At 46.3% G+C, this 23,553-nt stretch overlaps 2 protein-coding genes and 1 pseudogene across 2 annotated transcripts; all 3 read left to right on the forward strand.

Annotated features, from left to right (window-relative positions):
• The first annotated feature begins 3,429 nt into the window (after nt 1-3,429).
• LOC131844936 (uncharacterized) lies at nt 3,430-6,225 on the forward strand. Its single transcript, XM_059193933.1, has 2 exons — nt 3,430-4,009; nt 6,155-6,225. The coding sequence occupies exons 1-2, from the start codon at nt 3,430-3,432 to the stop codon at nt 6,223-6,225; spliced, it is 651 nt and encodes a 216-aa protein (XP_059049916.1).
• Nucleotides 6,226-15,437: 9,212 nt separating this feature from the next.
• Nucleotides 15,438-16,364, forward strand: LOC131844937 (uncharacterized). The gene has a single exon (XM_059193935.1). It carries the CDS (start codon nt 15,438-15,440, stop codon nt 16,362-16,364), a length of 927 nt encoding a protein of 308 aa, XP_059049918.1.
• A 336-nt stretch (nt 16,365-16,700) lies between these two features.
• Nucleotides 16,701-20,677, forward strand: LOC131844938 (uncharacterized; annotated as a pseudogene).
• Nucleotides 20,678-23,553: the final 2,876 nt, after the last annotated feature.

Raw genomic sequence — 23,553 nt, forward strand, 5'->3', positions numbered from 1 at the left:
CTGTACCTTTGAGTGACTTGAAGATATCATATCTAACATGTCTGCTTTACCACGGAGGAATGACAACAGATCTTCTAATTTTAATTTCCTGGAAGAATCACAAAGCAGTGTCCCTTTATGCCTCTCCCAGTCGCGCTCTGTGGAAGTATCCAATTTTGTAACAATTAGATAAATTATTATGGTGTCCCATGAGTCTGTGGGCTCATCCAATGAATTTAATGCTCGCAGATTACGTAACACAGTGTCAATTAATTTCCTAATTTGTGTGTGTGATTCTTGTTTCAAAGGAGGAATTGAAAATAAAGATTTTAAATGATTATGTACCAGAAGTCTTGGATTATGATATCTGGACTGTAATAGATCCCATGCATGCTTATAATTATTAGATGTAAATTCTAAAGCGCTTATTACTTGCAATGCACTATTACTTAGCGAAGATTTTAAGTAATGGAACTTCTGGATGTCGTTTAGATCTGAACGCTCATGTATCATAGTGACATAGGAGTTTTTATACTCGAGCCAAGTATCAAATGACAATCCATCGAAGGATGGGAGCCTAAAGTCTGGAAGTTTCACTTGAGCCCTAGAAATATGACTACTGTTTGATCTATTAGTATTGTCACCAGTCTCGCCACACTCTATTATACCTTCTGAAGTAGCCATAATATCAAAATACAATAATTCAAATGATTCAACATATTCAGAATTGTTTACTACTTCTGACTCTTGACTTAGTAACTCTATTTGACTTTCAATATCATTACAGTTTTTGTATAGATCCATAGCAGCTTTCATCCTAAAACGGATCTCTTTTATTTATGTTCAGATGCACTACTAATTTGAAATGAGTCTAAGTACTTTCTAAACTGAGTCAATCTGCCTTTCAAGTTATCTCGTTGCTTTTTTAGATCTGTTAGTGCAATAGATAGTTTTCGTGTTGGAGAAACTGAAGGTACTGACAGTTTATCATCACCACCCATTCTGAAGGTCTGTGTAGGTATAACTATGATGGGGCGTGTGTCGGGCAACCTCCAAGTATGGGCCATCCATTGGGAGGCTTCCCCATCCTCGTGGATACGTCCGCGGGGAACGGTGGCCGAGCAATGGTTTGGTTCTGGTGCGCCCTGGGCGGGATAGTAGTCGTTCCTTCGGGATATTGCTACTATGTCGGCCGATAGTCCGGCGAGTAGGAGTAGGCACCTCTTTTGTCTTTTCTGTTTTCGTCTTTGTCTTTTCTTCTTCGTCTCTTTTCTGTAACTCTGTTTTCTTTTCTTTTTTTTCTTCTTTGCCTACTGACAAGTCAGGTCCGGTGGGTGCTTAACTGCGCAGCCGGACAGTACTTCGGTGCAACTGGCTTCAAACCGTAAACCTGCACTGGGTGTCGGTGATCACGTCTATCGGCCCAGTGTAGGAGCGGGGGCTCTTGGCTTAATTGCCCGGGGCCGCGAGGAGTCAACCTCTATAAAAAACCTCTTGTCTAAGCTCGGTGCCTGGCGAGGGACAGGTCGTCACGCGGAGCACGCTGCTGGGAATTCCTTTCAGTTAGCGTGTTCCCCGGGGCGGCCGGGTCGGAGGAGTAACTCCGGCCGCAAGGGCACCAACCTTTGGGCACCAGCCGCACCCAAAGTGTATTAGGCCGCAGTCGGTAGCAGGGGGCAACGCCGGCTGTGCAACCTTTCCCCCACACTCGTGGGAACAAATATGGATGCTAAAAACAAAAAAACCGATGTTGGGTCCGTGAAGGACGGTGAGATGGTAGTGTCCGCGAAGGACGGAGTTCAGAAGGGGTCCGAGAAGGACGGTGGAAAGAAGGTGGTGAGACCAGATGCTCTCCTTAGGAGATGCTCTGTGATACTGGAACGCGGAGAACCCAGAAAATCAGGGGATATGTCGTGGAGTACAGAGAGCCTCCCAACGGCCGGTACCAGTCGCCAGGTTAGTGCGGCGGACCTGGAATACTGGTCGATGTCGGAGGTCTCCAGTGTCGATGGAGACACAATTCCGAGGAGGACACGATCCAGAGTTGTTCAGGGGATCGACTGCGGGTCTTCGCGGTCGAGCTCATGCACAACCCTGAGAGACCTGGAAGAGATGGAGTTTGAAGAGCCTGCGCCCTCTGGGCGTAAGAGACGCCTTTCAGAGGCAGAGACAAGCGGTAGAACATCCAACGCTAAGAGCCGGAATACCGGCACGAAGCTGAAGGCGCCCGCAAAAAAGACCGGATTGGACGAATTCAGATACGAATTCTACGAAGGGGGCAAAACATCAGCTGGCAAAACAAAAGCCGGCCCCCCGAAGACGGCGGCAAGGAGGAAAGATGTCGCCCTACTGGACCCTCCTACCTCGGCAGCCGGGGAGGCGGTCCGGAGGGTTAGGTTGGCCGTCCTGGAACATACGGAGGACATGGAGGACATCATCCGGAGGTCAGCGAACCTGAAGGGCACCTTCACCAAGGCCCTGAAGGACAGACTGGAGGGAATAACGAAGGAGGTGGCCACCCTTGAGGGTGATCTATTCCCAACTTCAGTCTCGCCCTCTTAGTAAGGAATCTCCGGCTGGAGAAACAAGTGGAGGACCTGCGCAGGGAGGTCGCCGAGCTCCGCGCTGCGAAAGCGGCTGCACCGGCTGCTCCATCCCAGGAGGCGGAAAGTGGAACCAATTTGGGTTCCTTCAGGGCGCAGATAATGCGGGACGTTGGAGGGACCGTTCGGTCCATGATGGGGTCTATGATGGGGAACTTCATGGAGCAGGTGAAGACCATGATTGCCAAGTCCTCCCCATCAGAAGAAGTCCAGGCCACAACAACGGCCCAACCCCCGGCACCCACATCTGCCGAGGTGGCTTCCCAGCCTGCCGCACAGAACGAGGGCGGTCGGGGTTCTGCTCCCCAGGCCAAGAAAGGCAAGGGTAAGGGGAAGAAAGCGCCCAAGGCTGCGCAAGGGGGACAACCACCGACGGTTAATCCCCCGGCTACCCCATCAACACAACCGGAGGCGGGTTGCTCCTCGTGGGCAACGGTAGTGAGGGGAAACCGGGGCAAACTGACTGTGGTCCCCGAAAGCCAGAAGACGGTCACCGCCACACAGGCGGCAAAGGAGAAGGCGAAGCCGGCGCCCAAGAAGAAGGCGACCCCGCCGCTCCCCTCGAAGTTGCGACTGCCCCGCTCAGCGGCGGTGGTCATAACCATCGGGGACGCGGCGGAAAAGGAGGGCGTCACCTACGCCAACGTCCTGACGGAGGCAAAGGAGAGGATCGACCTCCGCCCCTCGGCATAGAGGATATGCGGCTTCGGCCTGCAATAACCGGGGGCGGATTCTGGAGATCTCCGGCGCCTCCAGCGCGGAAAAGGCTGACGCCCTCGCGTCCAAACTCCGGGCCCTTATCCCGGAGGATGTGGCGAAGGTCTCCAGGCCCTCAAAAACCGCCGAAATGCGGGTCATGGGCCTGGATGACTCACTTACGCCGGAGGATGTCGCCGCCGCCATTGCGCGTGATGGCGAGTGCGTGGCCGGGGACGTCAAGGTCGGGCCCATCAGAAGGAGCAGCCCCAAAGCCTTGGGGTCTTGCTGGGTCCGCGGCCCTATGGCGGCCGTAAAAAAGGTCACGGCGGAGGGTCACATGCGGCTAGGATGGGTGTCCGCGAAGGTGGAGCTGCTGCGGCAACGTCCGCTGCGGTGCTTCCGATGCCTACAAAGTGGGCATGTCAGGGCGCAATGCACACAGGAGGAAGACCGCAGCGGGCTTTGTTACCGATGCGGAGAGGCGGGCCACAAAGTCGCAGCGTGCGCCGCAGCCCCCAGATGCGCAGTATGTGCGTCCCAGGGGCGGCCGGCGGACCATTGGGTGGGGAGCAAGAAGTGCACCCCGCCCAAAAGGAAGGGAGGAAACGGCCCGCCTCACAGGTCCCAGGCCGTAGGAGTGGAGCAGAGGAGGGGATGGACACCTCCCCTCCCAGCGAACAAGGAGGCAGGAGCGGCCCAAGCCGCTCCTAGATCGCTACCGGGCCGGGGTGACGACCGCGGGGGCGGTCCCACCCCAACACACTAGGCCCGAAGAAGTCGCGCGCATGTCCCCGCGCGCCTTCCCCAGGGAGGACAGGGGAAGTGGTGGGTTCCATAGGGAACCCGCAGAGATGGGGCCCGCTGTAGAGTGGGCCACCGCCGTCGGAGTTGCGGTGGACTGTAATATGATCCCGCGACTCCGGCATATGGCGTTGGGTGAGGGACATCTTGGAGTTTTTAGTGAGTAGGAGTCTCACAGTACCCGCGGGCTTCCCCCGGGGCCGGCGGGTCTCCATGAGGGATTTTCTCCAAGTCAAAAAAAAAAAAAAAAAAAAGGTATAACTATGATACTTACAGATTAACTACGCAACGCGAGCAGTACACAACGTTTTAGAAAATGAATACGTGTCACGACAAACTGAAATCCAAAAAATACAATATTTTAACACAAATCGTTTAGTAAGGATTAGGAAATAGGATTGAAGACCTGACCATTTAACTGATTCTTATGGATTCCTCTTGATTATATATGATTTTTACGAATTCCTCTTATTTGATAAGGTGCCGGTATTGGATTATTCCTGCACTATGGAGTCTTCGTATAAACGTGTTGGTATTTGCTTCACCATGAATCTTCGTATATTTGTAATTATTTAGTCGTATTCGGCTCGATGTGACCATATATTCAGTAACAGAGGCTTCAAAATCCCTTTTGTATATTTTTACATGTATTTTATTGGAAAAAGATATGCGTAGTAATTTACAGATTAAGTTTTGTTACAGATATGAACACAATACAGAGTAGACCTAGGTTTTTTTTTTTTATGTTTCTGGAAGCAGGCGTAGACAAGTTCCATAACTTGATACCAGTTACAGTATAGGAATTGTGATAGAATTCAGTGGAATGCGAAGGAGTGGAAAGCAAGAGATTTTCGGAAGAACGTAATAACAAAGAATGAGTAAAAGAGGAAAACATGAAACGTTCTTTGAGATAGGAAGGAGCTTTGGGATTAAAAAGGATGTTGTAAAGGAATGTAAGGGTATGCATATCTCTTCGCTGTCGAATAGTAAGCCACTTAAGTTGGGTACGATATTGCGATACATGATCAAATTTGCGCAGGCCGAAAATAAATCGGATACATAGGTTTTGAAGACGCTCTAATTTATTGAGTAAATCGGAATTTAGGTCTGGATAGGAGACATCAGCATAGTCTAGGATAGGGAAAAGGAGTGAGTTTGCAAGGGCAATCTTAGTGGCCGTGGGGAGGAAGTTTTTGAGACGACGGAGTGATGCAGAGGCTGCAAACATCTTCCTGCTAACCTCCGTTACTTGATATTTCCAAGATAGTGTTGAATCAAAAAAAACACCAAGATTTTTAACTGACTCGCTAAAAGGAATACAGACGCTATCAAATATTATAGAAGGCAAGTCAATGTAATCCAGTCTAGATGTATACGCAGGGCTACCTATAATAATTGTTTTGGTCTTCTCAGGGTTCACTTGAAGACCATAACATTTGCTCCAATCCAAGATCCGTTTCAAATCATTATTTGTCTGATTAATAGCGTCTGCAAGATTCTCAAGAGTAGCCTGTGAGTATATTTGTACATCATCTGCATACATGTGGTAGAAAGAAGAAATTTTGAGGGTAATCGAGCTGATGAAGATTGTAAATAAGAGAGGAGACAACACACCACCCTGCGGAACGCCAGCGATACTGTTACACCACGACGAAGTGGATAGATCAATTTTAACACGCTGCCGACGCCCATACAGGTAATTATGAAACCAATCGAGTACCGCTGGAGATATGTTAAGAGAACTTAGAACTCCTAAAAGAATGTCAAAATCGACGGTATTGAAGGCGTTACTAAAATCTAGTAGCGTTAATACAGTAAGCTGTCGATTTTCCATACCCGATCGAATGTCATCGGAAATCTTGACCAACACAGTAGCCGTACTATGACCAGGGCGGAAACCGGATTGGAAGGTATTATGGAGACAGTTTGTAGTAAGAAATGAACTTAATTGCCAATGAACTAATCGTTCCAATACTTTTGACAAGAAAGGAAGAATCGAGATGGGGCGATAGTCGCTGAAGGAAGAAGGATTGGCTTTTTTAGGTAAAGGAATTATATGAGCCTCTTTCCAGCATTGGGGAATGGAACTAAAAGATATGGAAAAATTAAGGATATTGGTTATGATAGGAACAAGAATGTCTAATAAGGGAATGATCATTTTACGGCTAATGCCATCAGCTCCGATAGCATTGGAGGTAATCGATAGTATACTTCTCTTAACATCACAGACAGTGAAACGATTAAAAACAAAAGGATTGTAACTAGGAGTGGATTTAGAAGAAAGACAATTTAGTGTATTAGTTTTGACCAAGTTGTCAAGACTAGAAGAAGAGGCGAAGTGATTGTTGATCATGTCAAGATCGAGATTTGCGGAATAATCTTTATTACGAGATTTACCAACTCCCATAGAATTAAGAAATTTCCAAAGTTTAGTTTGGTCTTCATTTTCAATAGAATTATGAATATGGTGTCGCCGTGCGTCTCTACACATCATGTTGCAGTGATTTCTTAGACGGTGATATCTGTCTCGTCGACGGGTATCTGTGGGGTTAGCCTTAAAATTAGCTTTGGCTCTAATTTTTTTTTTCTCGTATGAGACGAATATCATCAGTAAGCCAAGGAGCAGGAAGATGCTTAATTTTAACTCGACGTACTGGTGCATGGACGTCAAAGATCTGTGTAAGGAGAGAGTTAAAGATATCCACTTTATCGTCTATTGTTACGGCCTGATCTATTACAGACCAGTCTATCTTTTTGGCATCCTCACGAAGCCCATCGACATTCAAGCCTCCAAAATTGCGTTGCAAAAGGATTTTGGGTTTAGGTTTAGGAGGTCGGATTTTATACGAAAGGTATATAAGATCGTGATAGGAAAAGGCATCTGCGCTAATTTGACCATGTTTCGCTACATGGCCGGGAGAAGTAACCATAATAAGATCCAGAAGGGACGGGGAGCAATTAGGAAAATAATGTGTAGCATTTAGAGGAAGTATGGACATGTTGACTGACTTAATAACATTCTGAAGGTGTCGTGCTCGAAAATCAGCTTTCAATAGGCAGGTATTAAAATCTCCCATAATAATATTGTGGCTATAGGACGTACTAAGATTTTCCAGTAGGTTTTCAAAGGATGGAAAGTAGTTAATCGAGAGATTAGGGCAGTAATAAACGCCCAGAAGAACCTTGCTGTTACAAAGAGTAATCTCAAGAAAGAGATGCTCAGCTGAGTTCGGAGGAGGAGGTTGTGGGGATTTGCTAATGATGGTGTAAGGAATGTGACTGCGGAGATAAATAGCAACACCACCATGCGAAGTAGAAATGCGGTCATTTCGTAATAAATGGAAATCAGGAAGAGAATATGAGGTAGATGGTAACGAAGGATGAAGAAAGGATTCAGAGACAAGGATAGCATGAATGTTTTTATTGTTACCAAATGTAAGAAGCATGTCAGAATAGTGGGCTGGAATGCTTTGAGCATTGATGTGTACTGCATTGAAATTATTTGAAAAATCATAAAATTCTGTAACAAGGGTATCAGTAAGGGAACCATAGGTAGCACTCTGAAAACTATTATCGCTAGTCGAACTTTCAAACGACAAGTAATCATCACTGACATCATTATCTACAGTTTCTGGCATCATGTAAAATAATCAATAATATATAAATATATACCAATATTTATTAATATAAATAATAATAAATAAATATCAATAAAGTGTATATCTCTATATAGTATAATATAATATATAATTCAATAGTAATAAATCAGTCAGTCGAGGTCGTCCGCTGGTCCTTACGGACCGCCGGGTGCGGGCCTCGAGCATAAGCTCTTTGCCCGGGCGTACTGCTGGGGTGTGCCACCCCAGCGTCGTTCGTTTACCGGCCGGCCTGCCGGCCGGCCAGCCAGCTGCTTCCCAGCAGCCGGCTGAGGGAGTCGTGTGGGAGGACTATTTAAGTCGCTCGCCGAGCCGGCTTAACGCCGCCACGTCACGTAAATGACGTGATCACTCGGTGGAGAGTAGGTCGCGCGGGAGCGCGCGAGTGGCGTCCGGTGGGCGCGCGTGGAGAGGGGCGAGGTCGCGCAGGTGCGCTTCGCGCCCGCTGTCCGCGCGCGAGAACATCGCGCGCGTCAACCGGACGACGAACTGCTCCACCGATGGGACCTTGAGGTCGCGGGCGATCACGTCATTACGGACGTACCGTCCGGCATTTGTGCACAGACGGAGGGCGGCGTTCTGTTGGACCTGCAGTCTCCGCCGCTGTGAGGCCGAGCACAGTGCGTACCATGCGGGGGCGGCATATGTGAGCCGCGAACGAATGTAGGTCTTATAAATGCCTACCTTCGTCCGCAGCTGCAGCCTGGATTGCAAGACCGGTCGCAGCATAGCGCGCGCGGCCTTGGCTTGGGTAACGGCCCGGTCCACCTGCGGCGTCATACGCAGCGACCGGTCGATTTCCACCCCTAGGTAACGCACTGTGCGTTCCCACTGGATGGGCTGGCCTCTCAATAGGAGGGGCGGCGGATATTTGCCCCCGGGGCGGGTAAGCAGCGCCACCGTTTTACCCACGTTAACGGTGGTACGCCACTTATCCAGCCACTCGGGGAGCAGGTCCAACAGCCGCTGCATTTTGCGAGCGGCTGCGTAGGCTCGGCGAGACGACGTGAGGAAGGCACTGTCGTCGGCAAATAGAGCGAGGACGACATCCCTCTCTCCCTCTCGGAGCTCATCCCTCAAGGTGGGGATGTCGTCTGTGTACGTCGCGTAGAGCGCTGGCGAGATGCAGCTGCCCTGCGGGACTCCGGCGGCGATTGGGCGTGTGGTAGAGTCACAGTTCTCGACCGAAACGTAAAAGCTCCGGCCCGAGAGGAAAGCGTCCACTACTCGCACGTATGCTGACGGCGTGTTGGTGTCGAGCAATTTCGACACCAAACCGTCGTGCCACACACGGTCGAACGCCTTCTCTATATCGAGAAATACGCCGACCGTGTAGTGGCCGCGGTTGTGCTCGACAGCCATGTGGTGGAGCACGCGCGTCAGCTGCAAAGTCGTCGAGTGTCCGCCTCTGAAACCGAACTGTTCGTCGCGAGGCGACAGGGTCGGTTTCAAGCGGCGGAGCAGAAGGCGCTCGAACGACTTTGCTACGTGCGAGAGCAGAGTGATGGGCCGGTAGCTTGCCGGCAGACGTTTGTCCTTGCCGGCTTTCGGGAGGACTATGACTCTACCCAACTTCCAGCTGTTGGGGAAGTGGCCGGTCCGGAGTATGCCGTTGTAGAGCCTCACTAGACATACTAGGGCTCTACGGGGCAGCTGTGCGAGCGCTGCGGTGCTGATCCCGTCCGCTCCGGGCGCTTTGCGCTTCGGCAGGCGGCTGACGAGCCGCCTTACCTCGCCGGGCGAAACGAAGCTCACCTCGTTTACGTCCGGCGACGGAGCGGTACGGAACTCGCATACGCGACGTACGACTCGCTCGTGGTGCTCGACGACAGTGCGTGGTGCGTCGGCGGCGACGGGATTGGCCGTAAATTGCCCCTCCAGGTGCTGTGCCAGGATTTCTGCCCGGTCCTGAGCTGCGTAACAACGTCTGCCCGTCTCGTCTAGCAACGGGCAGACGGGGGGTCGTGCGTTGGTGAGCTGTCGGTTGAGTGCGTGCAGGGTGGTGGCGTGTTCGTCCGCCCGGGAGATGACGGCCTCCCAGGAGGAGCCACGCCAGTCCCGCATCCCTTCCGACAGCTCCGCAGCCAGGCAGTTGAGCTCACGCTTGACCCGCGGGCAGCGGGTGCGAGCCCATAGGCGGCGGAGATCTCTCTTTCGCGCCAGTTTTTCGCGCAGATGGTATGGCAGCTCCTCTCAACGGCGAGAAGCCACGTTTACGGTGGTAGTGGCCGCCTCAGTGGCGGAGCGAATTCGCTCCGTCATGAAGACGGAGGCGGCCTCTATGTCCTCGGGCGTTGATAGGTCGCCGTCGAGGTGCAAGTGCTCCAGTTCTGCGCGAAAAACGCGCCAATCCATCCGCCGCCTCGACGGTCTCGTCGATGTGGTGGTGGTGGAGAGGTCAAGCGTGGCTAGGACAGGGAGGTGCTGCGTATCGAGGTCGTACAGCACCTCCAATGTCACCGGGCAGGGCACAGCCTGTACCAGGGCTATATCCAGAACGTCTGGGTTGTGTCTCGGGTTCGTGGGTACGTGGGTGGGATGTGCAGGGCCCAACACCTCGTACCCGTGGATTTGGGAATCCTGGAGGAGCCTTCGACCTACCCGCGAAACAAGACGGGAACCCCAAGCCGTGTGTTTCGCGTTGAGGTCGCCCATTAGCAGGGTAGGGCTCCTCCCATCCAGTACGTTCCGGATATCGGAGGGGCAAAATTCAGGCACCGGGGGCGATACGTTGCCAGGACCTTCAGTTCCGCGCCGTCGACATTGATGCGCACGCCTATGGTGCGCATGACGCGGAACTCGGGGCGCTCTAATTCCACGTGTACTACGTCGCGGCGGACTAGTACCGCTGTGCCGCGGTACCCTTTGCCCGCCGGTGACCTTTCGTCGCGTCTGTACACGTGATAATTAGGCACCCTCAACGTCTCCTTTTCTGTCAGCTTCGTTTCACCCAGGAGTATAATGTGTACGTCCTGGGTGTGAGCTAGGAGACGGAGGTCCTGGATCTTGTCTCTCACTCCCCCGGGGTTCCAATACACGATGCGTAGCTCGCTACTGGCCATTCGTGTATTGGTTTATTTTGGCCAATCCTTTTGTCGCCGCCGACTTTATGTCCACGCCGGCTGCGAGCGCGAGCAGCAGCTCCGTCAACAGGCTAATAAGCATATCTAATGCACTGTTGACGGGCGCTTGTGTGTTGGGCGCGGGCGCAAGCACTCTACGTGCCGGTCGCGTCACAGAGGGTGCAGGGGGCGCATTTCGCGCGTCCACCGCTTGCGAAACGGCGGCTGCTGTCGGCACTGTTTGTGCCGGTAGCGCCGCCTGGCGGCGGCGCGGCGCAGCTCGCGGGCCCCTTGTTTGTACCGTGGATGCGGGTGGGGCGGAAGGCGCTTTGTCCGCCTCCGGGATGCGGTGGGAAGGGACCGGCGTCGATGCCAATACTGGCGCATCCCCGGTCCTCTTCTTACCACGCCTACGGCGGCGACGCTTCTTGGTGCCGGCTCCGACGCCGCGTTGTGTCGGTTCATTTGCCGGCGCCATTAGGTTGGCGTCTGTGGCTTCCTCGACCGTAATAACGGGAGGGGGGGCCTGGGCGACAAATGTGCGCGGTTTCGCGGAGGGCTTGCCGCGCCGCTGTTGCGCCCTAGGCACAATTGTATTCGTCTGGGGGAGAGGGGGGCGGGGTTTGATACCCCTCTGCCTGGCCTCTCTTTTGTAGACCGCACACTTGCGGTCATTGGCAGTGTGCGGCTTGGCACAGTTGGCGCAGGTCGGTTTGTGGTCCCGCGGGCGGTCGCAGTCCGCTGCCAGGTGGTCACCCGCGCAGCGGACGCATTTGAGTGGACGGTGGCAATTTGTCGAGGCGTGCCCGAACGCCTGGCATCGGTGGCATTGCGCGAGCACCGATGCCGGCTTCCACGCCTCGATGACCACACCTCGCATGCAGAGGAGCTCTGTGACGGCATATAGCCGAGCGAGCTCCTCTTTCGCCATGGGGTCCAGCTGTGCGTGGAATATGCATCCGGGGCGGCCGCGGCGCGCCGGAATGCCGCGCACCAAACGCACGCCGAACCCCCTGTGCTTCAGGGCCTCCACTATGCTGTCGATTGGGGTGTCCGCTGGGAGGCCCCTTATGGCTACCTTGGTCGGTAGCTCCGAGGCCAGGCTGTAGTAGTACCAGCTTATGGTGGGATCCCTCTCGCTAGCCTCCACCAGGTACTTTTGTATAGCACGGTATTCCGCATCCGACTTAGGGAGAAATCGGAATCCCGTGCTGAAGGGGCGGGCGTTGGGTGCCTCGCCCAGGACTCTCGCCAGATTCGCAAAGTGGCGGGTCCAGTTCGGCAACCTCTCAGCCACTATAGGCGGATATTTAGCCGCCGCAGTGGCTGGCCCTTCGCTTCCCGAGGGTTGGGGGGGGCTGGCACGACCGGTGCTGCCGCCGGAGTGGCGGTTGAGGACGACGGTCCTGCTGCTATCGCCGCAAACGACGGAGGTGTCCTCGTCCTTGGTGAGGGGACGGGCGGCGGGACTGACTCCATTGTCGGGTCACTAGCAATGCCCGCGTATGACGTTACGTCAAAGTCACCCCGGTTCAAGGTGAACGAGCGGGGTGAGGCGCGGGGCGAGGCGCGGGGTGTGGGGACAGGGGACTGCGGTGACGAGTAGGCGTCGCCGTAGTAGCACCCGTCTGTCTCTTCTTCCCCGCTTCCAGATGAGGGAGAAGATGAGCGCGGGGGCAGCAGCGGCGATCGTCGCATTGCACCTGTCTGGGGGAGGGGCTGGTTGCTCCTGTCCACCAGACGGAACTGGGGCCTCGGAGGCGACCTCTCTAGGTCGATGTCGGCCGGGGGGGACTCCTCCATGTCCCTCCTCTTGTCACCTCGAGCCGGCGACGACGGCGACGGCGGCGTGCGCCTTTTCGAGGGGCCAGGTTGTGCTCCCGTTACCCCCCCGCCTTGTTCCCGGTCGGCGGCATCATTGCCGCTTCCCGCGAGGGCAGGGGGGGTACCTTTGGTTCCCGGGCGAGCGTGGAATGTCCCCAACTCGGTGGTGGGGACGAGCTTGGTCGGGTCCGTGAGGTCCCGACGCACTACTGTGCGTGGGTTACCCCTATCGGGGGGTTTCCTAGGAGCTTTTCCCCGTTGGGACATGCTCTTGGGTCTACTCCTGCGTTGGGGACACGACACGACCTGAAAAATCCAGGCCGCGCCCTAACCAATCTAACGCAGGTGCACTTGTCCTCCCCGTGAGGCGGCACCTGCGGGATTGGAGAGGGTGGTGTGGGGGTTGGAACCCCACTGCGAACCTTCTAAGAAGGTGGGTTGTGGCCCTGAAGGGCAGCAGTCACTTTGGTGACAATCGCAGTTGGATTGCAGCGACGAATTTGCACCAACAAATTCGGTCTGCAATCTTAGCGCGTTCTCTCGCTAGACAAAGTACACTTTGTGTAGCTGGATTACGCACTGTATCGCTCTCAACAATTTGCGCAAGTGGGCACCAGTTGCGGGGCTCACTCTGGAGACTCGACGGCGAACCGGAATCTCACAGAGGATCACACGACCAACGGTAAACTCAACAAGCAACAAATTGGAAAGCGACGACGAATTTTAGTAATAAATTACCAATATAAACTGTATTACAAAACAAGCGTTACCCGCCAGAAGCCTTGAGAGATTATGGAAAAACAATAACATATAAACATTTCATTACTTACTAAACAAAAGAAATACATAAATACACAACACCGCACTTTTAAAACCGTATAGCTGTATATTGACAGTACATTTGCTTGCATACAAATAAATTAAGATTCTAATGACTGACAGAAGACTGAGAACAAAAGACGTCATTATTGACTATGGACATTACATTTGACACAACATAAAACAAAAAAGAAACAATTTAAATAAGGTTATCTGTGATCTGTGATCTGTTATCTATGAACATAGTGTTCATGAGTTATACAAAGATTTGCAAAATAATATTAATTTTATTCCTAATAAATGTCAATGTTTTATGCAAACACCTACAGTGTTTTGAAGACTCTAATTAATACATGTACTTGTAAAATTACCTACGATTGGATATACGAAATGCGGGTGCGTGATTAATAATTTTAGCTACTAACAACAAATCATAAAACAGTACAGTACATAATCATGTACAGAAATATGATTATCTCTTTAATCTCTTTAATTATAATTATTATTGTATTAGTGTTCCGCTTTTACTTGCTAAGTTGACTTATTATGGTGTTGATCCACAATCGATTGGGTGGTTTTTTTTATATTTAAATACATTTTTCCACAGACATATTCGTCCGTGCCTTTTTTAATTTACTTTAATATTATAATATTTATTTAATTTCCATTTTTGTACAACTCCAGCCGAGATGTTACAATTTGCCTAACAGTGACACCGAGGCAGACCTTATCCGTCTGGCCCAGAACCACCGCTGGCCGGCCGGGTGAGTTGACAACATGCAGTGTCACCCATCTTTATTTGGAGGATTAGATTTATCAATATGCATATACAATTATATAAATCTTACACTACTACTAATTTCACAGTTTTAATTACATTGTGCAATGTAATAATTCATAATGTAACAATACACATTATGAATTCTTACACTGTGTTCGCGCGCTTAAGTTACGGCAAAAATGTAACACGTTGTTGCGGGTGGAAGAATAATAAATGTCACTCACTACTAACTCGACCATTTTACACAAGTGATTCTTGCTCTGTACAATATTATTATATTAAATGTCTAAATAAGTAAAACATCGAGTTTCACTAAAGAAATTCCAATCTTGTGCTAAAACAAGAAAATTGGCGACCGTGACAGGACAAAAAACCTGTGGATTAACGAAAAATATTGGATATTTACATAATTGGTGAACACGCCACCAGTACGAAAAATCATACAAATTGAAGAAATGGTGGATATATGGGAACCAAATACCATTTGAATTCAGTAAAGCAGTGAAGGTCAAGGATACATCCAAAGTGTCACGCCGGATGCAGCATTAATTAAGCTGGATTTTGCTGGATTTTGAAAAAGATAAGTGCCGTTCCATTGTTCCCTTGTAAAACTAAATTAACATCCAAAATACTTTCCAATCCTATAATATATCTATCCAAATCTCATTATATTACAAAGTTAAGCTTACTACTTGTGCATTTATTAAGTATTTCAAGCATTTTATTTAAATTGCGTAGTATTTGTACTGAAGTGTAGGCAGATATTTATTTTGTTAATTGTTAAGAAATATTCATTTTATTTTTAGTAAAAATACATATAATTGCAATAAATATAGATTACGGTGTATAAATATCACCATTTGGGTGTCAATATAATAGTTATTATCCTATTTTCATGAAAATACGCCGAACAATTCCAGACGCTGCGCGGTGTGTTACGAGGTGCTTACGTCGTCTTGGCTGACGGCTGACCAGCTGAGCTGTGAGTGCAGCGGCCGGTTTGCGACCCGGCGGTTTTCGTCGAAACGAGGAGTATAAGATACGTAGAAATTTTATACACTTCCAAATAACGTCCTATTTGTTGATACGTCTATATATGTTTTAAAACATACGTAACAAATAATACATTTCTGTATTACATATTCAGTACTGTATTATATACAGTATTACGCATTACAATATTATATTAAATAGAACTTATTCATAATTAATCATGTCAACTGAACCAATAGTTACGAAATCCTCTTTGAAGGAATTGCTTATAAAACGTAGTTCCATCAAAGGGCAAATAACAAAATTCAAAAACTATTTAGATAAATTTGGCAAACTTTCTGAAATATCTACATTAGAAATAGCGGAATTAACAGTACGACTTAGTAAGTTTGAGGCGTTATCAGCTAAATTTGACATTATGCAAACTCAGATTGAGATCATAAATTCCGAGAACATATCTTCGGAAATTGATGAACGTGACGACATTGAGCAGGATATTATTAAGAACATTGCTTTAGCTAAAACTTTTATTAAACAATATGATAATTTGGAAATTGATGATGTCAACCGACGTGAATCGGTATCCAATGTCGTTTGCGATCATCAGCAGCTGGGATTTCAGCTTCCTCAAATCCAAATTTTAAAGTACAGTGGTTCGTATTTCCGGTGGTTAGAATTCAAAGACACATTCCTAAATCTTGTTCACACTAATCTACGTATACCTGATATTCATAAATTTCATTATTTAATTTCATACCTAGAAGGTGACGCGGCTCGTATCATATCAAATCTAGAAGTGTGTTCAGCTAATTACAAGGAAGCTTGGAAGCTGCTTTGTGATAGGTACGATAATAAAAGAATTCTTATTAATCATCACTTAGATTCATTATTTAATATTCAACAGTTGCCTAAAGAATCTGAAAAATCACTACGTTTTTTGGTTGATCATGTCACTAAAAATTTACGCGCGCTCGCCAGTCTTGGCCAGCCTACTGATTACTGGGACATATTGATCATTTATATGCTAACATCTAAATTAGATACTACTACCATGATAAAATGGGAAGAATTTCGTAACAGTTTGGACGACGTACCAAACTTATTACAATTCAATAAATTTTTAATTGATCGTGCCGATATTTTATAATCCTTAAATCGTAATAAGGGTACAAACGACAATCAAACTTTCAATAATTCATCTAATTTTAGCAAACCACCATATGCACCATGTTCTTTCCAAGGTCAATTTTCTAAAAACAATAAGCGTAATAATTTTGAACGTGCACAGCATATTAATACTTATGTTAATATTACGGAAAATAAGCCTAATATTTTACGTTGCATAATCAGTGATGGAAATCATAAGATTTATGATTGTACAACTTTCAAATCAAAAAATATTCACGAAAGATTTTCTTATGTTACTAAATACAAATTATGTCCTAATTGTCTCAGACAAGGTCACGCTACCACTGAATGTAGAATGGGTCCTTGTCGAATGTGTACTCAAATGCACAATACCCTTTTACATAACTCTAATAATATTCATTCTCAATCCAATAGGAATGAATCTGTGGTAACTTTTTGTAAACAAACCCCAAGCCAAGTTCTTCTGTCTACAGCTTTGTTAGAAGTATATAATCCTGAAAACAGTAAAACGGAGTTAGTTCGAGCACTTTTGGATTGCGGTAGTCAGTCATCGTTTATCACAAAATCACTGCAACAAAAACTATCTCTTAAATGTAATTCATTAGATGCTATTAAAGTCATAGGAATAGGTAACAACTGTTCAAATAATGTTGTAGAATACTGTAACACTAAATTAAAATCAATTAATAGTGCTTACCAAGTGAATTTAAGATGTTACGTTCTTAATGAACTGACTGGTAGTCTCCCGAAGGCTCCTATTGACATAGAAAATATTAAAATACCAGAACATATTAAGCTAGCTGATCCAAATTTTTACTTACCTGGTCCTATAGAAGTGTTGATAGGCGCAGACATCTTTTGGGATATACTTGGCTGTGAGCAGCATGAATTGGGCTCGAATTTACCAAAATTACACAACTCTAAATTTGGATGGGTTGTTGCTGGTCCTTTGCATTCACCTATCATGAATAATAGTAATATTCAATGTAATAAGGCAATTATTTCAAATTGCAATATAGACGAAATGTTAATTAAATTCTGGGAACTAGAAGAATTGCCACGAAAGAATATTCTTAGTCCCAACGAAATAGCTTGCGAAAATCATTTTATAAACAATACAGTACGATTAAATACAGGCAGATTTTGTGTGAAATTGCCCCTAAAGGAATCCCCAGACTGCCTTGGTAACTCATACTATTTAGCAAAAAAAACGTCTACTAAATCTTGAAAAAAGATTCAGAAAAAATAAAACTCTAAAATTACAGTATATAGAATTTATTCGCGAGTACTCTGATTTAGGACACCTGTCTCAATCACCGGTATTCATTCCAAATTCGTCTCATTATTTTTTATGCCATCATGCTGTCTTCAAGGACGACAGCGAGTCTACTAAAGTTCGTGTCGTGTTTGATGGCTCCGCTCCTACAACCTCCGGATATTCTGTCAATGACATTTTGATGGTAGGTCCGAACCTTCAGAGCTCTCTTCTCTCCATTTTAATCCGATCGCGTCAGTACAAATTCATTTTGACAGGTGACATCGCTAAAATGTACCGCCAAATAGAAGTTCATCCTGAAAATCGCAATCTACAACTTATTTTGTGGAGAGAAGACGAGCATCAGCCTATCCGAACGCTGCAGCTGAGTACTATCACTTACGGTACTGCAAGTGCTAGTTACTTAAGCACCAAATGTCTTTGGCAGGTGGGAGAAGAGTGTGATGACGAATTAATTAAAACAATCATTCAAAATTATTTTTATGTCGACGACCTGATAACTGGTTGCGATGATGAATGTCAATTGAAATACATACAAAATTCAGTTTCTAAAGCATTGAAATCAGCCTGTTTTCCACTACGAAAATATAAAACTAATCTTAAAACATTATTTCAAAATTCAGATCAAATATATAGTATGGATAATGAGAATCTTACCTTCAGTGAAGCATCGAGCACTCTGGGTCTTGGTTGGGATCCTGCAACTGATGAATTTAATTTTCCTATCAAATTTCCATACCAAAATCATGAAGTAACTAAAAGATCTATATTATCTAATGCTTTCAAAATATTTGACCCCTTAGGCTTATTATCTCCGTGTATAATTCAACCCAAAATTCTTATGCAAAGGTTATGGTCTAAGGGTTTTGATTGGGATGAACCTGTGTCTCAAGATATTAAAAATACTTGGCACGAAATAGTAAGCAACTTTAATTCACTTTCTACTTTACGAATCCCAAGAAGGGTGCTCTGTGATTCTCCAAAAAATATTGAGTTGCACTCATTCAGCGATGCATCACAATCTGCATACGGTGCTTGTATTTATATTAGATCTCAGACTGAGGATGGTAGCTATACTGTTAATTTATTGTGTGCTAAAACGAAAGTAGCTCCCCTTAAACCTACGACCATACCTCGTTTAGAGTTGTGTGCTGCCTTACTTGCTTCAAAATTATCCAAGGAAGTTGTTGACTCCCTTAGGTATGTTCCTTCTCGTATAGTTCATTGGTGTGATTCTAGCATTGTGTTAGATTGGATAAATACTGAGCCTACAAAACTAAAAACATTTGTATCAAATAGAATAGGAGAAATTTTAGAATTAACTGTACCTAAATCTTGGAGATACGTACCTACAGATGTAAATCCTGCTGATATGATTTCCCGTGGCGTGAACGCGTCGCTTTTGTGTAGTATGGATTTGTGGTGGTCAGGTCCTACTTATCTGAAAAAAGAAGAATGTCAATGGCCTATACTAAATAAAATAAAACAAAATTACTTACCTGAAATTAAGGTAACCACAGTAGTAGTCCAGGAGGAATCATCATTCGATTTTAATAGGTATTCTTGTTTTAATAAACTGCAAAAAATAATAGCTTACATTCTACGTTTTTTACATAATATAAATATAAAAAATTAACAAAATAAATTTTCAGGGAATTTATCAGTGGACGAGTTGAATAATTCATTTAATAATATTTGTAGAATGTCTCAAAGGGAATCTTTTCCTCATGAATATAATAATTTGTTAAATAAAAAACCTATAAAATCGAAATCTAAAACTTTATCTTTATCGCCTTTTTTTGATAATGATAATAAATTAATTAGAGTGGGAGGTCGACTACACTCCTCAGATTATAATTACGAAAAACGACATCCGATATTACTCGATTCTTCAAATTACGTCACTAAACTGTTGTTCGAACGCGAACACTTGCGTAATTTGCATGCAGGCCCTCAATTATTGCTGGCAACTATCAGGCAGACAATTTGGCCTATCTGTGGCAGAAAATTAGCCAGACGCGTGTCAAAAAATTGTGTAGTTTGCACTCGTATCCGTGGTCAAACGCTTGTTCCTAAAATGGGAGATTTACCTAAAACTCGTGTGTCAGTAGATTTTCCTTTTAAATCTGTTGGAATAGATTACGCTGGTCCCTTCCTCGTCCTTGATCGCAAGGGACGTGGTGCTAAATTGGTAAAATGCTACTTATGTTTGTTTGTGTGTTTACGCTTTAAATGTATTCATCTTGAAGCAGTTTCTGATTTGACTAAAGAATCTTTTATTATGACACTTCGAAGATTTGTAGCTCGTCGTGGACGTCCATCGGAAATATTTTCTGACAACGGCCGAAATTTTGTTGCTGCTGCTAAAGATCTTTCTTATTTTTTGAAACAAAATAATAATTCTCTCTCTGAGTTTGCATCACAGGAGGGAATAAAATTCATTTTAATACCGGCTTATGCTCCTCATTTTGGAGGCCTATGGGAAGCTGGGGTAAAAGCGGCTAAGCATCACGTAAAGCGCGTTATGGGTAATACACATTTATCGTTTGAAGAACTATTAACTTTGTTCGCACAAGTGGAGGCTATACTAAACAGTCGTCCATTGTACCCTATGTAATCCTCTCCTGACGACTTTCACTCCTTATCTCCTGGGCACTTTTTAATCGGCAGACCTTTAAATGCACTGCCGGCACCGGCATTAGAAGACAGCAAAATAAATCCAATCCAGCGACACCTTCGTCTTGAGCAAATCCGACAACATTTTTGGAGAAGATGGCAATTGGAAAACATCTCTGAACTACAACAAAGAACGAAATGGAAGACCGATAAAACAAAACTCAATATTGGAGATCTGGTCTTGCTGAAAGAAAAGGATGCTCCGCCATTGTGCTGGCGTCTTGGACGGGTCTCTCGACTGTTCCCAGGCTCGGACAGTGTAGCACGGGTGGCAGACATCAATACTGCAAGAGGTTGCGTGCGTCGACCTCTGTTTGGCCTGTGCCCTTTGCCAACTTCTGAAGCTTCAAGTTGAAAGTCATGTCTTTCAAAGGAGGGAAGATGTTCGCGCGCTTAAGTTACGGCAAACTACACAACACTTTGTTGCGGGTGGAAGAATAATAAATGTCACTCACTACTAACTCGGCCATTTTACACAAGTGATTCTTGCTCTGTATAATTTTATTATATTAAATGTCTAAATAAGTAAAACATCGAGTTTCACTAAAGAAATTCCAATCTTGTGCTAAAACACACTGCATATACAATTACATGAAATCTTATTTTAACACTATTTTCAAAGTTCACTATTTGTTATAGTCCAGGTTTTGTTTAATTATTGATTGTTTAATTTCACAGTTCACTTTTTGTCGTAATTCGGCAAATTTTTTTTTTTTTCTCCTTTTTTTTTCTTTTTTTTTTATACTTTTAGCGAGCATGTTCCGGCCTTTCCAGTCCAAAGCGCCCCGACGATGCATCAGCTGTTCTGGTTTTCTTTGTGCTGATTATTTTAGCGCAATCAGCGCATCAACGATCGCCCTGTCTCTATTTTTAATCGCCATCTGCAGTGAGTACTCACGAATGTCCGAGTGAGTCGCGCCTTCGGCCTCTTGTATAAAACGAGCAACTGCGTCTTCTCGATTTCTCGTATAATATACGCAGTCGCCTGTGTGTCTGGTGATGGCTACCACGGCATGAGAGTAGCTGCCATGCACTTCCAAGGGTTTACTTCTAGTATTGATGATAATAACCCTCTCCGATGTCAGTCCCTGGGCCTCATGAATGAGATATGAAAATAGGTTATGCCTATCTATAAAGGGGAGTTGATTTACGTCGCCAATAAGCAGGACATCTTTTGCTTTGGCCATTTCTGCTGCTAGCACTATGGCCCCAAAGTGGTTCATAAGGGCTTCATCCACTAGGATGCGGGACACATTTGTATTGTCCCTTTTGCCGTTAACCAACAAAGAGGCCATTGTTCTCACCCTTTCTCCTGTGTTTTTCGTTGTCTTGGCTTCCAGCTTCCTGAGGACTCTGTGGACAGCGACCTACCATTCCATAGGCAAATACGTAACGCCTTCTCCGGTAAAGATAAAGAGTATGAAGGTTATTTGGCGGAGGAAGATACTGTATTTACGGAAGCGGAGCTTATTGGGGTATTGAATACACAAAACCCCAAAAAGGCACCGGGACCGGACGGATACACCTCTGACATATGCGGCGTGGCAATCCGTTACGATGTTAAGTTGTTTTTGGCGCTGGCGAACAGATGCCTAACGCTGGGACACTTCCCGAAGCTATGGAAAATAGCACATGTTGTCATACTCCGAAAACCGGGGAAAGAAGACTACACACAACCTAAGTCCTACAGGCCTATTGGATTGCTTTCAGTACTAGGAAAGACAGTTGAGAAGCTCATGGTGACGCGAATTCAGTGGCACACCATTCCGGCTCTTTGTAGAAACCAGTACGGCTTCATGCCCCAGCGCGGGACGGAGGACGCTCTCTACGATCTGGTGGGAGGAATCAACAGGCACCTGCAAAATGGCAGCTCAGTAATAGTGATCTCGCTGGATATAGAGGGGGCCTTCGATAACGCGTGGTGGCCAGCCTTAAAAATGCAATTAGTAGACAAGAAGTGTCCGCGGAACCTGTTCCAGATGGTGTGCTCCTACTTACAAGATAGAAGGGTAGTTGTCAACTACGCCGGGGCGACGAATGAGAGGGAGACGACGAAGGGTTGTGTTCAAGGATCTATAGGGGAACCGACTTTTTGGAATATCATACTTGACTCGTTGCTGCAGGCACTGGAGAACAAAGGGGTACAATGTCAGGCGTTCGCGGACGACGTGGCTCTGGTATTCGCCGGGGAGTCTATAGCGAAAATGGAGGAAAAGGCAAACGCAGCACTAGAAGTGGTGGTGAGATGGGGGAAAAGAAACAAACTTAGGTTTGCACATCAGAAGACCCAAGCGATGCTAATAACGAAAAAACGTAAGTACGTTCCCCCGTGCATTACCATGAATGGCTGCCAACTGAATCTGGTTAAACAGATGAAACTCCTGGGAGTTATCATAGATCACAAACTGACCTTCAATGCGCATGTGGCCGCAATATGTAAAAAAGCAGCGGACATATATAAACAACTAGCACGCGCGGCGAAGGTCACATGGGGACTTAACGGCGAAATCGTCAGGATTATCTACATGGCAGTCATTGAGCTGATCGTGACGTATGCAGCATGTGCATGGAGCCAAGCGGTCGATCTCCAAACTAACGATTGGGTGGTTCGAAAGTTACTTAACCGGTAGGTTTCAGTCGGTTAAACTCATTAAATCAAATGGCCATTGTCTAGTTTCGGAATCAAGACCTGTAAGTTACGGTGTTCCTCAGGGTTCCATTCTGGGCCCACTGCTTTTCTCAATATACTGCGCTGACCTTGTTAATGTTATAAAGCACTGTAGATACCATTGTTATGCTGATGATGTTCAGTTATATATATCTGAACATCCTGAAAATATATCTCAAGCAGCGACAATGATAAATGAAGATATGAATAGAATTGCAGAGTGGTCGAGTAGAAACTCCTTGTTACTGAATCCTGCTAAATCTAAGTGGATGGCTTTAGGAACGAAAAGTCAGATTCTTAATATTGTAGACAGATGTCCTGTATTGTCCATATCCGGTATCAATGTAGATCGTGTAGAAGAGGCTAAAAACTTGGGCATTATTTTTGATGAACAGTTAAGATTTGAAAAACATATCCTAAACATTGCAAGAAATTGTTTCTATCGTCTAAAAGTCTTATACAAAATTCGTCACTTGCTTTCTGTTGAAGTTCGTATAACAGTATGTGAATCTTTAGTGTTATCTAGATTGAATTATGGAGATTTAGTATATGGTCCACGTCTATTTC

Source organism: Achroia grisella, unplaced genomic scaffold (genome assembly GCF_030625045.1).
Source record: "Achroia grisella isolate CSIRO2021 unplaced genomic scaffold, CSIRO_AGI_Agris_v1 utg4408, whole genome shotgun sequence".
In the NCBI taxonomy this organism is placed as follows: Eukaryota; Metazoa; Arthropoda; class Insecta; order Lepidoptera; family Pyralidae; genus Achroia; species Achroia grisella.